The sequence below is a fragment of the Ranitomeya variabilis genome, chromosome 2, assembly GCF_051348905.1.
Source record: "Ranitomeya variabilis isolate aRanVar5 chromosome 2, aRanVar5.hap1, whole genome shotgun sequence".
NCBI lineage: Eukaryota > Metazoa > Chordata > Amphibia > Anura > Dendrobatidae > Ranitomeya > Ranitomeya variabilis.
Window position 1 is genome coordinate 455,194,418 of NC_135233.1, and position 14,074 is coordinate 455,208,491.

Genomic DNA, 14,074 nt, shown 5'->3' on the forward strand with positions numbered 1-14,074 from the left:
GCTGGATTTGGTATTCCTCCCAGCTTAGGGCCTGTACCATCTCCCCCTTCTGGGTCTCCACCCCGGGGAACCCCATAAGATTGGATCCGGGGTTCACCCAGCGGCACACCGTGCGCTCCGCGTGGACCTCACACAGCAAGGGAGTAGGGGTGATTGGGGCTCGCATACGGTGTTCCATGCCCGTGGCTTCCTCCCATGGTAGCAGGCGCTGGAGTCTATGGGTTCCCGGGAGAGGTGGTGCCGCTACAGGACCCACTAACACACCCTCGGCTGGCGGGGCAGGATCGGCGGACTCACCAACTGGTACGAGTTCACTTTCCGTAGCAGGTCCCGCTGGTTCTTCCGGTGAGAACTCCGATGTCCGGGAACCCTCTACCGGCTCCACCGGGTGCGGAGCCTGGACTCTCACATTCAGTTGGAGGAGCTGGTTATATAAGTCCTCCATCTCAGCTCTCAGGAATCTGGTGTTATCCACGGAGGACGGGCTGCTGGGCTCATCCGGGTAGTCGGGGGAGACTTCCACTTCAACCCCACTGTCGGGTTCGGAGCTGCTGGCCATAGCGTCCTCCACGCGGGTCACTTCCTGGTCTTTTTCCCGCTCTCTCCTTCGGGAGCGGTTTCGTTTTCTCTGCCTCCGCCCACCATTGAGAATCAGGAGGCGGATCTCGGCTGCTGACGGACACGTCCTCACGGTGCAGAAATATTTAGACTGGGCGGCCATTGTCTTTCGCGCTCTCCAACTTGTCTACGCCCACTCCACGCCCCTCTTCTCTTCCTGCGCTCTCCTCAGCGCTGCAATGGCGGCGGATTTTGGCGGCAAATGGCACAACACACAGTCTTTTCAATAAAGTACGGTTCAAGTACAGTAAATCACAGTCTCTAGGCACACATGACCTGATTGTTCAGGCTTAAGTAGATCCTGTTCGTGACGCCAAGTTTGGAGCGCCCCCACACCGCCGCAGGGCCGAGGGGTACCCGGAGCCGGGCCTCTGGGATCTCAGTCCTGGGGTTGTCACGGTGGCTAGACCCGGTCCGTGGCCCTGTCTGTCAGTGGGGGACGTCCGTTGCAAATAAGTACTGTTAACGGTGGTGTAGCGGTGCAGTTGTGGGGTGCAGGTCGCGGTAAATAACGAGGACACCAGGTTGCAGTCTCTTTACCTCTTTACTGGAGATCTCTCGGTCCTCAGTCCAGAATCCGGTTCACCAGGCTGCGCAAGTCCGGCCGGTCCAATGGCACTTCCAGAGTTCTCCTCGCAGGTGGAAATCAGTGCCTTCCTTCTTAGCGCTTTGTGTTGTAGTCCTTCCCTGCTGTGCTTACGGAAAGTACCCCACAACTGTTGTGTCTGTTTCTTAAGTTCCCTCACAACTCGATTAACTGATGTTCTTCTAATCTTCCGTCCCTTCCTGATGTTACAGTAAGAACGGCACCCGTTTGTCAGGTAGGCCTGGAGTTCTTCCGGGACCCTAGAGACGCCCCTCTCCCGCAATTGCCCCCCAAGACTTCATAGGTGATATGTGGTAGACAGCCCGCCTGAGACTGACTGTCCTGCCGCTGTTTGGAGTATGGCTTAAAGCTGTATATTATTCCACTCCCTCGGCGTTCCGGCCACCGGTAATGCGCCTCAGCAAGGTGCTGCCTCTTTCAACAAAACCCCTGCTGGTATTCTCCTTCTGCTTGATCTCGTTTCTCACTCAGCACAATCTATCTCGCTTCTAGTCCTTTCTTAGGGCACCGCCGCTATTCTGAGCAGGCACGGTCCCGTTACGTTCTTTCAATGCCAAGCCTCTGCCAGGATCCCACCCCTGGCAGAGACCCTACTGTCTCTCCCTCCACAACACCCTCTCTCACTAGGTGTTGCTTCGTTCAATCCAGTCAGCTTTCTCTACTAACTTCCTGCCTGACCCCCAGTTTACCCACTATGGTGGGGAGTGGCCTAATGAATAGCACCCTTAGCTCCCCCCGGAGGCCCAGCTGTGAAACATATTGGTGTCTGTGATACCTGATTGGAGGAACTCCTTCAGTGCCATCGAACGCACCATGGCTCCCCTTAGTGGCGGAGCCACAGTACTGCAACGACCAGGACTCTGGGGCGCTGCATAAACGCCAGCCCTAAATTCACACACACAAACTCCTCTCCGGAGGTGCCGGAATTCTAGTGGCTATACAGCTGACCCTGAGCACATGCTGACACAGACCACAAAGTAGCTAAGCTCATACACAAGAACATAAGTTGATACTAGCGCATGGCCGTGCGGCCATGCAAACCTTTTATAGAGAAAGCTCTCCAGGACCTTCCTAGTGTTCCAATAGGAACTGCTTCAGGACCTGAGCATGTGACCCCCGACCTCCAATGAGAGGTCGTCCCCTGGGCATGCTCAGTGGAGGAAAAGCAGGACTTAGTCCCAGGAGCGTCTGCTCGCCGCTGAACAATGCTGGTTACAATGCCTGAACCTGGAAGATCAGCAGTAACCAAGCGCACAGTATCTGACTGAGCCAGATGCTGGGACTGACGCCTCCGCTGAGCAGGCTCCACTGCGGCTGAAAAAGAATGGGAAACCGCAGCGGAGGTGGCTCAAGATTCCCCCTGTGCTGTGCAGCGGTGGAAACTCGACACCTAACACTTTCTTTACTGGGAACCACAACTCTCATTCCTTCTGCCATGTTGTCCATCTGCATTTGTCTGACCTCTACTAGTAGGAAACCTCACACCTAGTTAGTAGTGTGGATAAGTGGCACTTGCCACATATACGGAAGTGTTCAGATAGGTACAGCATTATTGATAGCTCCCAGTGGAGGTGAGAAAGATTCACTATGATAGAGCACTGTTACTGCTCTCACCTCTACTTTCATGGTGTATCAAACATTCATTTAATGAATTCTCACATGTTGTCTTTCAATTTTATATGAATGACTATAGTGATCCATTTAAAGCATAGTTACGTGGTTGTTGGTTATCCACAGTATGCACAACACTTGAAAATATTAAGTCCATAAGGCTAGGGGTACAGGGGTATGGGTGAAGGGAAGGGTAGAAAAAATATCTTTTTATTTGTTTAAATTTATCAGCAATTTTAATTTCTTGTTCTTTGATTTTTTAACAACTCTATAGCATTGATGCCCAGAGTTAAACTTCACATTCTGGATAAATGCAGTAAAGGCATATGTAAATGTCCATGTTCCATCAGTCTATGCCTTTTATAACAAAAACAGTAATTCCCCTGGCCTTAGTTGCAGCCGATAGACTAAATTACAGCATGCAATGCCACTTATCTAAAACTATAACCAGGTGTATTTTTACAGTTTGTTCCATCTTTTGTGAATATTTAGCCATTGAGGTTCGGAGATTTTACTGCTGTTATAGTTTTGCTTGGCTGCAAGTTTTGCCAAAATCTCAGGGGAGCCGCAATGGGGTAAGTATATATCCTGTCCTATGCCAATATCTCATTAAAGGGAATCTGTCCCCCCCGGAACGTATATGACCTGTTAATATGAGCATACAGGTAATAGAAATGAATCAGTAGTCCTACCTGAATGCCTCATATTAATGGTCTTGTTGTTCCAGGCTCCGGGGCGTGCAGTGCCAGGAAGAAATCCCTGTATTCTGTCTTTACTGTAATAGTAACCCCCCATGCACATCAGTTATGGCCCCGGAATCCTGCGCTTGTGCCCTGCACTCTCTCAAAAATCCATATATATATATATATATATATATATATATATATAAATATATAGAGTTTAAGTCCTCTTTTTCTCAGAAGAGGCAATTTGCATATTATATTTCCCAGAGGAGCATTGCACGGCGAATAAGCCTCCTTACCTTGACAAGCCAGAGATGGTATGTCACTCTCCATAAGGAGAAACGTTACCCCTTACACTGTGTTCCAAATTATTATGCAAATAATATTTCCTCATATTTTCTCTAAATTACCTATCTGAATTGCAGTCATTGTTATTTTCCAGTCATCTACTATTCTAGTATAATTGCAATGTTTTGGAACAAACGGCCTATGAAAACAGTATCTTTTTCAAAAAAAGAAACACTCAAAATGCATGTTCCAAATTATTATGCACAACAGAGTTTTCAACCTTTTTTTTATTATTTTGAACAAAAAAATGGTCAATTGTGAAGTAATAAGCATTATCAGCTTATTACAAAATGAAATCAAACAGTTTTCAAGTGAAAACTTTATTCTAGGTGATGTTACATTTGCACATAGGACCCCTTGTTCGAAAGAAGTTTCTGAATTCTCTCGTCCATTGAATTTGTCAGTTTTTGGATGGTTTCTGCTTCAATTGTTTTGTATGTGGACAGAATACCCTCCCAGAGCTGTTGCTTAGATGTGAACTGCCTCCCGCCATCATAGACACTCCTTTTGATGATGCTCCAGAAGTTCTCAATGGGATTGAGGTTAGGGGAAGATGATGGCCAGACCATAAGTTTGTCCTCTTTTATGCCCATAGCAGCCAGAGATGCAGATGTGTTTTTTGCAGCATGAGACGGTGCATTATCATGCATGAAAATGATCTTGCTGCGGAAAGCACGGTTCTTCCTCTTGAACCATGGCAGGAAGTATTGTTTTAGAAACTCCACATAGATTATGGAGTTCATCTTTACCCCTTCAGGGATCATAAAGGGGCCAACAATCTCTCTCCCCATGATTCCAGCCCAAAACATTACTCAACCTCCTCCTTCTTGGCGCCTTAGCCGTGTTTTCATGGGGTGTCCATCAACGAGCCATCCTCCACTCCATCCATCTGGACCATCGAGCGTTGCACGGCACTCATCGGTGAACAAAACAGTTTGGAAGTCAGTCTTCATGTATCGTTTGGCCCACTGGAGCCGTTTCTGCTTGTGTGCAGTAGATAGAGGTGGTCGACAGGATGGCTTTGCACCTCTGAAGGACCCTGCATCTTGTTGTTCTGGGGACGTTGGAGGCACCAGCAGCTTCAAAAACTTGTCTGCTGCTATGACAAGGCATTTTTGCAGCTGCTCTTTTAACCTTACGCAATTGCCTGTTGGAAAGAGTCCTCAATTTTTCCTTATCAGCACGCACACGTGTGTGCTGAGAATCAGCTGCATACTTCTTGGTTGTGCGATGATCACGATGAAGTGTCTTGGCAATGTTGATTGTAGTCATGCCTTGACCTAAATACTCCACAATTTGTTGCTTCTCAGCAGCCGACACATCCTTTTTCTTTCCCATTTTGGCAAAAAATGTAGGCTGCTTAATAATGTGGAACAGCCTTATTAAGTAGTCTTGCCTTTATTTGGACACACCTGCCAAACTAATTTGCACAGGTATCTGCAATTGCTTTCAGTGATATAAAGAGCCCTGACACACATCACCATCAATGAGTTTAAATGACAAACAAAAAAATTCTAACCTTATCACTCCTAAACTCATTGTGCATAATAATTTGGAACACAGTGTAGACCCCAGTCCAGAGCCTCTCACCTAGCCAAATCAGTTCTCATGCTTCGCACTGACGAGGGCCAACAGCCCGAAACACCGTGTCTGCGAATTGAGATACTGATTTGGCTTTTATCCTTTTATTGCGCGACTCGTTAAAGGGTTGATCGTGACTTGTAGGATCGCTACTTCCAACAGGTGGCGCTATATAGTTTAAGTCCTCTTTTTCTCAGAAGAGGCAATTTGCATATTATATATATATATAAATATGGTACAAGTGTTGGTTTGTATAGAGTTTGTTCACTTTTTTGGGATCCTGGTTAGAGAGGATCGAATTCATTCAATGCGAATCTTCTTCGAGTCAATTTTATAAAATTCATAGTTTTTGGCAATTTTGAACAATTGATTTGCATAAATAGCCAAAAAAATTGCCCTTGGAATTTTTACAAACTGCAGAAAATTGCAATTGTCTCAGAAGGCAAACGTAACCTTAACTGCACGGGTTTCCCCATAATGTTTTGCAATTATCACATCAGCAGTCAATCGAGAGGAACTATCTTAGCCTGCATTAAAGCCAAAATATTGAATGTATCAGCCATTTTAGGGTGATTTTAGGATAGTGAGAGGACATCAGAACGATGCCAGCTCTGCAATAGAAGTAGGAAGAGAAAGCCCTAAAACATTGGACTAATATTCTAGATAGCAATGTGTTGTATAACTGCGTGTAACAATATATAGGTACTAAGGAATCTGATAGCGTGGGATAAAACCAGTCTGAGAGCAAAGCTGCAGTAAAAGATGTATTTAAACAAAACAGAAATGCAAACAAAACTAACACAGATATTCCTGCAATTGTAACGAGGTGCTCAGCACAATATGGTAATCACAGCAAAGTGAATAGTGGGACGCGACCGCTAATATGAACCAGTCCAGCAAGGATATGACGAGGGGGCAAACAAGACACTTGACAAGGAAGTCCTGTAGGTTATTAGTGGAAATGCACACAGTACTTAAACTAGGGAATCCAGCAGAAGTGTAGTAGAAATGCACACAGTACTTAACGAGGTAGTCCAGCAAAACTCGATCCCACGTGTGCACAGCACTTGTTTGTGGAAGTTCAATAATATGCAGGTGGTGCATTGAGCATGAAGTTCTGGTGTGGTTGTGCAAAGAGGCACAACACTGGGAAAAGCTTAGCAAACAAGGGAAATCCTTCCACAAGTGAGCTGCCAGTCGCAGCAGTTCCAGAGGTGAGATGCAGCTCAAAGGGGCGAGGCAGACCGCCGAGTAGTGAGCAGCTGAAGCAGGGAGTTCCCCAGACCACAGGCAGAAGCTCAGGAGCCAGCAGCACAAAATACTCAAGCACAGAACACCACATGACTGGGACTTAAATAATCAGGACAGACAGGAAGTTCCATGACAGGGTGAGATCCAAGACTCCATCTTGGATCAGGGCGAACAGGAACAAGGAAATCCAGAATCCTTACACTGCGGCAGTGAAGTAGATGAGAGTAGTAGACTACTTACCGCTTGGGAATAAGATCTCTTTGTAGGGGGAGAGACACATAGCAGAGGTCCCAGCAGCAGTGGTTGATCAGTGATATGGTGGAGCTACCATCTGTCTTGCTGCATTTGACCTTGTGGTGGAGGTCGACCATTGGGACCTGCAGCAATTGAGAGAAAGTGCAACTTTTGCTCATTTTAGAATAGAGTGACAGTGTGCGCGATCGACTGTCGCTCCATTCATTCACAATGGGGCTGCAACGTTCAGTACTTGACTTTTTTCTGGCAGACCTATATAGAATGAATGGAGAAGCCGGCGGCCTACGGTCTGTTACTCCATTTTGCAACAGGGATAAAAGTTCCCCGTCAGAATAAAAACAACTTTCTGGTCAGTGGGTGTCCTGATTTGCAGAATGTGGAAATTATCACCTATTATAGATAAGTGATAAAGGGGCAGTCCAGTAAAAATAAGTTAATGGGTTAATGAAAGTATATTATTAAGTTTAGTTCCTCGCAAATCAAAATCGTAGTCTTTTCGAATTAGCTTGGACCTGCAAATATCGGGAAATTTGATTTTAAGTAGATTCTCTATTGTTTGATTTCAAAATCTCTAGACACTTGGGTATAGGATGTACGTTGCAATGGTCAATAATTAGTGATGAGCCAACATGCTCAAATAAGGTGACCGTGTGCTAACCGAGTGTCTTCGGCATGCTCGAAAAATATGTTCGAGCCCCCACGGCTGCATGTCTCACAGCTGTTTGACAGTCACGCGCAGGGATTACCTGTTTGTTAGGCGATCCCTACGTGTGTTGCTTCTGTCGAACAGCCACGAGACAGCAGCCGTGAGGACTCGAACATATTTTTCATGCCGAAGACACTCAGTTAGCACACAAGGATGTTCTGATAACACCTTATCCAAGCATGTTCTCTCATCATCACTATTAATGATTGTTTTTTTTTTCAGAATTAGTTTCTTCTTATTATGCCACTTCAATTTGACTTTGCTTTTCGCTGTAATTTATAGAGAAGTTCTGATGTACAGTAGATAGTAAGATCTGAATTAGCAAATCAGTTACATGGAATTTAGTGATGAGTCTGACAAAGTTGGCAAAAGGTTACACCCATGAGTTCACAGAGATTATAAGACGAGTATAAAAGGGTTCAGCTCCACTGTCATTCATCGTCAGTGATTCCGTCTGCTACACGTAAAGCTGAAAGCTGCCAATTGTATAGGAAGAAGAGAATGGAAAACAAGCAAAAAGGTACAGTAGTGGAGTTATATGAGTGTCCGTGTGTGATTGACATGTCATAACCGTATGATACAATTTTCTTTATTTGTGTTAATAAGCAACCATAAGACGAATACGGTATTATATGTGCAAAGCGTAATGCTGCTATATAGTATTCTAATGTATGACTATAATCACAACATACTTAGTCATAGATTTCCATCTACTCTTGAACGGAAATCTGCTAAGCAAGAATTAAAAGATGCTTGGTTACATTCCATACATTTTTCTTTTTTGTTGTTGATTAACAATTAAGCACTAGGCTCGTTTCCACTTTATTGAGCATACGTGCAGGTTTAACAGGTATAATAACTTGGCCATAACAAAAATTGTGGAAAAACAATCTGTTACTTTTCTTGTCATCTTGATAGTGGATGTATGTGGCTGCAACTTGTTCTGGGGCTAGGACTGAATTCAGATGAAAGGTGATCCAAGTATGGAGCAAGGTTTTTTGACCGATCATGAGTCTTTTGAGGCTGTTGAGTTTGGGTCAAGAAACATGCACAGTCGGTCCTGAAATCTTGTTTCCCACTCATACAGTAATATACGGATGTCTGAATTCAGCCTTAGGATTGCCCTGGTTTGCATCCCTAACCCCAGCAAGGAGTTATGGACATTTCTGCAGATAGGTCTCCAGAATTGTCACCAGTTGTCAAGTTGGATGCAGAAGGAACTTCAGGACAGAAAGGTGAAGAGTGGAACAGAAACATGGTGACATGACTGCTATAACTGTAGATAAGAAAGACATGGACTCCACATCCCAAACTTATGCATTTATCTATTGCAGCTAATAAAAAATGTTTGTTGCTGTGACCTGGGAACATGGGGCTTTGCCTCATGGGCCCTGCGGACTGTCTGTATTGCTTCCCCTGCTGGAGCTGTATTATTTCAGAGCTAGTTGCTGCATTTTTAAGGTTAGGGATCTACTAAGAGGTTCGCTGGGAATCTTACTTAAGCCGCAATAGATCAATGTATGAGTTTTGGATGTATCGTTCATATCTTTTTTTCCTATAGTCAAAACATGAAGACACGACCAGATGTCTACATGAAGTGCACACACCACCAACTTATTCTACCTCTTAAAGAAAACTTGTGGTACATAATCACGTAGTATAAGTGGAACAAAACGTAAGACCATGAAGTTCAACCAACGGCGTAGACTATACTGATGTGTAGATCTGAAGAATTGGCAATTCTTTTGAACTTGGTCAGAAAATTCGATTTCATACAAATCCCAGAGCACGAAGAACCAAGAGCAAAATAAAAAACAAACCCCAGAAAACAGTATATTAAATTCATTGCTAACCTTTCTTGCCACCGTAGCTTTCTGCTCATCCTCAGCTGGCTCACACCAGTCTCTTCTGGTCTTTCTATAGTATGGATTGGCACTTCCTGCACCAATTAGGTTTAGGGCAATGTACGTCATGATGTTGTTGTGACATCATGACATCAAAACGTGCCTCCCACAAAGAATATTTAATGCAGAAAGAGTTGGCCGCAGGATAAAGAAAGACGACAAGAAACTGGAGCTGTGGTGGTCAGAGGAAGACTGCTTGGCAATCTGCCAGGGTGAAACAGATGGGCAGGGAGGTGAGAGAACACTTTTTAAAAATGTGTAACCCTTTTCTCAACTCTCTGCAATCCAAGAAAATGGCAGCCAGCTGGCCTCCATATAATTTGATTTGCATGAAAGCAAAACACCCCCCAAAAAATTCAAAATTCCCTTATCTACTGGAAACAAGAGGTTTGATCATTTCCTCTAACCCCAAATTCAATAATTCTATGAAAATATTTAATATTTAAAATATTTCCAAATATTCTTTCAAATTCTGCTTTACAGATCGCCAACATTTTGACTTGTGTATCGAAGCCAATAATAGAAATCACCAGACAGATGAAATCACCGTAAAACGTCTAATAGTCAGACGCGGACAAGACTTCAAAATCTGTTTGCAGAAGTCAATCAATGGAGTTTCAGAACTGAAGAGAGAAAGTATAACCTTTGTAATTGAACCAGGTAAGTTAGTGAACCCCTGGAAATTATGAAGACCATGAACGTAATGCAACTTTTTGCATGTTACACCTGGGTAACATTCACATCAGGTTTTGTTTGATATAACAATTGTGTGTGGTTGTTAGGACTCAGATTTGGATTATTTTTCATCTTAAATCTAAAGCCACAACACTAGACCAGGGACACCAATGAACTCCAAATAACAATATAGCACTGTCCAGGACATTCTCACATGATTACATTTAGTTTCATCTATTCTTCCAAGATAATTGCACTGATATTGCTTATTCGTTTAATATACAAAACCAAAAAAAAAATGAGCCAGAGTATAAGTTGGTATACATGCAATATGTAAAAGCACGTTCACACTGTTGCCATTTCACAGTCAAAACCCAAGAAAAAAATAGAAAAGGAAATCAAAATGAGCAAATACTATATAGTAAATACATAACTAAATAGTAATAGTACATGAACATAACATACGGGACTTGGTTAACAATATTTTGATCAAAAAATGTAAAAGCCGTCCCACTGCGACAAGGTGTACCCAGCCGGGTATCCTATCTCTACTATGTTTTTTGAACAAAATAGTGTTAACCAAGTACCATGTGCTACTTACATGTACTATTACTATTTAGATATTTATTTACTATACAATATATGCTCTTTTGATTTCTATTTGTGACGCTGAGTCACTACTCACAGACAAGCTGTGAAACAGGGTAGTCAGGAGGTCCGACGTTAGATACCAGGATTGCTCGCAGTAGAGAGGGGCTAGACAAAGGCATGGTCAAGAAACAGTCCAAAGTCAAATTCCTGGAGGGTACATAAAGATAAGGGTATAAGACAAACAGATTGTCAGAGGCCAAGCCCGAGGTCAGGTATCTCATGTCAGAGAGCATCAAGAGCAAAAGGGATCATCCACACAAATAGTTAAGACAAATCCAATAGTCTCAAGACAAATCCAATTGCTCTAGCAATAATTTGTGTGCTCATCTGTAAAACAGCATAGATCTATTACTGATGACAAGACCAGTTTTGGGGAATAGCTGACTGGACCTAGTACCTGCAGCATTATCAGCCACTACAACACCTGGTGCCTTTGACTGTAACAAATGTTTAAAGGCAGATTTTTTAAATTTATTTCATACATTGTCTCCCATTGACCTATGCCGCCCTAGATGCTTGCCTAGTCTTTATTCCAGTCAATTATCCTATAAACGTTAGGCTAGTTAGTAGACTAGTTAGTTGTCTAGGCAGGCTAGTTAGTCATCTCTAGCTGCTTCAGTGCATGAAAAGCATATACATCATATAACACTATAGGGGTAATGGAAAGAGTAGAAGTTAATAATTTGGAAAATGTAAGGACAACAGATGTGGGAAACAGTTACCCTACGAAAACTTAGTTTCCCTAAGTAAGATCCACTTTGGTGATGAGATATTAAATATTTTCTTTTGGAAATAAAAATCAATAATCTGTTGGGGGGAAGCAAAAGTAGTTTTGGCAAAAATAATATTTTTTCGATTTTTGTAATATTAATTTTCTTTTCTTTTAGGAACCCCAAAGCTCCAACAATATGGGAAGAAGAAAGTCTTTAGCTTATCAAGCAGTAACATTAAGAATGACTGGAATGCATCAGTTCTTCGTGAAGACAATGCTTCCTTAGAAATAAAGATCTTCCCTCCAGCTGACACCATCATTGGACTTCACACCTTAAATTTGCAAATATCTAATGTTCAACAGACCAGAAATTTTAGTCTTGGAGAATTGATAATACTCTTTAATGCTTGGTGTCCAGGTATTGTTTATAAGGCCCTAAACTAAGTGTCTAAATAGAAAAAAAACACCTTATCAATTAAATGCCGATCCTTTGGTCCTACAAAACTGGTTTATTGCCTCCACCCAGTGAAATAAACATGTGTGCATGTTTATGGAGGAGTCAATAGAAAGATCTCTTAGTCAAAAGAGTGCTTGTCTGATATTTATTTTCTGAACATGAATTGCTCAATGCGGAAGTTATGTAGACGATGTACGAGAGACCTTATAGCGCCATTAATTGCCATTTCCCAATGTAAGAAGCTGTCCCACCTAAGAAGAGGTAATCAGTAGTGATGACCAAACGTGCTCGGATGCCAGTGACTTCGGTGTGCTCAAAAAATATGTTAGAGTCCCTAAGACTGCATGTCTCGTGGCTGTTTGACTTCCTGTCTCACGTCTGAGGGATTTCCTGATTTTTAAGCAATCCCTGCATGTGTTGTGGTTGTCAAACAGCCGTGAGACATGCAGGTGCGGGGACTTGAACACATTATTCGAGCATGCCGAAGACACTTGGTTAGAATCCAAGCATGCTCAAATACCACCTTCGCTCTTCACTAGTGATCAGTTTTAAGTCCCATAAAAGCCCTCTAAAGAGAGTCTGTCAGCATAAAATAACTGTTCAAACCAAGAACAGGAACTCGGCACACCCTTAATTTGGCAAAGCCTCATCACTGCACCTTTTCGATCTGTCTCCACCCTCCTTTTACTTCATGGACCGCTCTGACTTCAGAGGAATCAGAGCAGGGTGAAAATTTAGAGAAAACAAGTAAGTGGGAATGCGCTGAACTGTTTGGCCACGCCAAGGGTACGCCGAGCACCTGTGCTTGGTTTGAACAGTCAATTTTGTTCCGATAGACACCCATTAAAATAATAGATGCATTTAAGGCCCTGGTAAACTTGTCTACTACTGACATAAACTATAGGAAAGATCAAGCTACAAAATGAAATTAATTTGAAATAATCTCTATACACTGTAATTCTCCTAATTATTTATTGTAGATGATGCGGTTTTCCTGCAAGATCAAGAAGAGAGGGAAGAGTATGTTATGAATGAGAATGGTTGTATCTTTGTTGGCAATGCAGACTATATCTATAACAGGTCCTGGAACTTTGGACAGGTAAATATAACCATGATACTAACTCTACCCATTGCACCATAGATCAGAGGAGGTCTGACCTGTAAAAAAAAACTAAAATTGCATCATGCTCCTCGATTTGACTCAGAGAATGAAATGGCACTCACCCATTTAATTCTATGGGTCCCTGACCTATTCAGACCGCCCTTGGATGACATCAGAGTGTGGTCCAATTTTCACGGGCTGATATTATAGAGAAAGTGAAGAACATTTTTTTTGTTCTTTTCTTTTCTCCAATTGGAACGCACTCTGATCAAAATCTGATCAGAGTGTGATTAGCATAATCAGACCGCTTTTCTCGGAAGTGGTGATAGATGTGGTCTGCACCTGATCTAACACTAAAGGGCTCTAAATTATGCAAGTGGTTTCAACACCCTGTTATTGCATTGCAGGGGGCTTATGGAGTGATAAAGGGATTCCTTTCCTTCTGTCTAACAAATTAGATGAAAAAGATATTGTTGGCCCAAGCATCTATGAGGTTCCCAGGTGTCCACCACCGCACCATCAAAGGCCAAACAGTGAGCGGTTTATTAAAACTCCATAAACGATCTCACCTCACAAGTAAAAACCAGACTTTTCTTGGCACAAAGGTGTGACAAAATAAACAAAACAGTTCACATGGCAGGTATTGGATCACCCATTTAGAAGTCCATTCCCACTGGTATAGACTAACACAAGAAGGTCTTTTTTTCCTCCTACACACAGAGACAGCTCTGAGTCTGCTCAGCTGTCTCAAAGTACCTGGAAAGCCTGGACTGGAGATATGGGAGAAACCATTCCCACCCACGCTCTTCTAGTTGCTCCTAAAGCCCGGACCCAAAAATACACTCATTAAAAACTTCTCAGCAACCTACTGTTGCTGGATCCTCATTGCTGGGACTTGAATGACGTAGGCTGG

At 43.1% G+C, this 14,074-nt stretch overlaps 1 protein-coding gene across 3 annotated transcripts in view; it reads left to right on the forward strand.

Moving 5' to 3' along the window:
- Positions 1-14,074, forward strand: part of LOC143806607 (protein-glutamine gamma-glutamyltransferase Z-like) — a 49,809-nt gene that overhangs the window by 7,178 nt on the left and 28,557 nt on the right. For 2 of the 3 annotated variants that reach the window (XR_013221520.1, XM_077287342.1), the window contains exons 1-4: positions 8,090-8,180; positions 10,048-10,224; positions 11,778-12,020; positions 13,040-13,158. Coding sequence is in view for 2 of the 3 variants with exons in the window: in XM_077287342.1 (XP_077143457.1) it covers positions 8,162-8,180; positions 10,048-10,224; positions 11,778-12,020; positions 13,040-13,158 (558 nt within the window). In the remaining variant the exon portion in view is untranslated. Of the gene's footprint in view, positions 1-8,089; positions 8,181-10,047; positions 10,225-11,777; positions 12,021-13,039; positions 13,159-14,074 lie in introns of those variants that run through there. The other variant, XM_077287343.1, reaches the window with a different exon arrangement.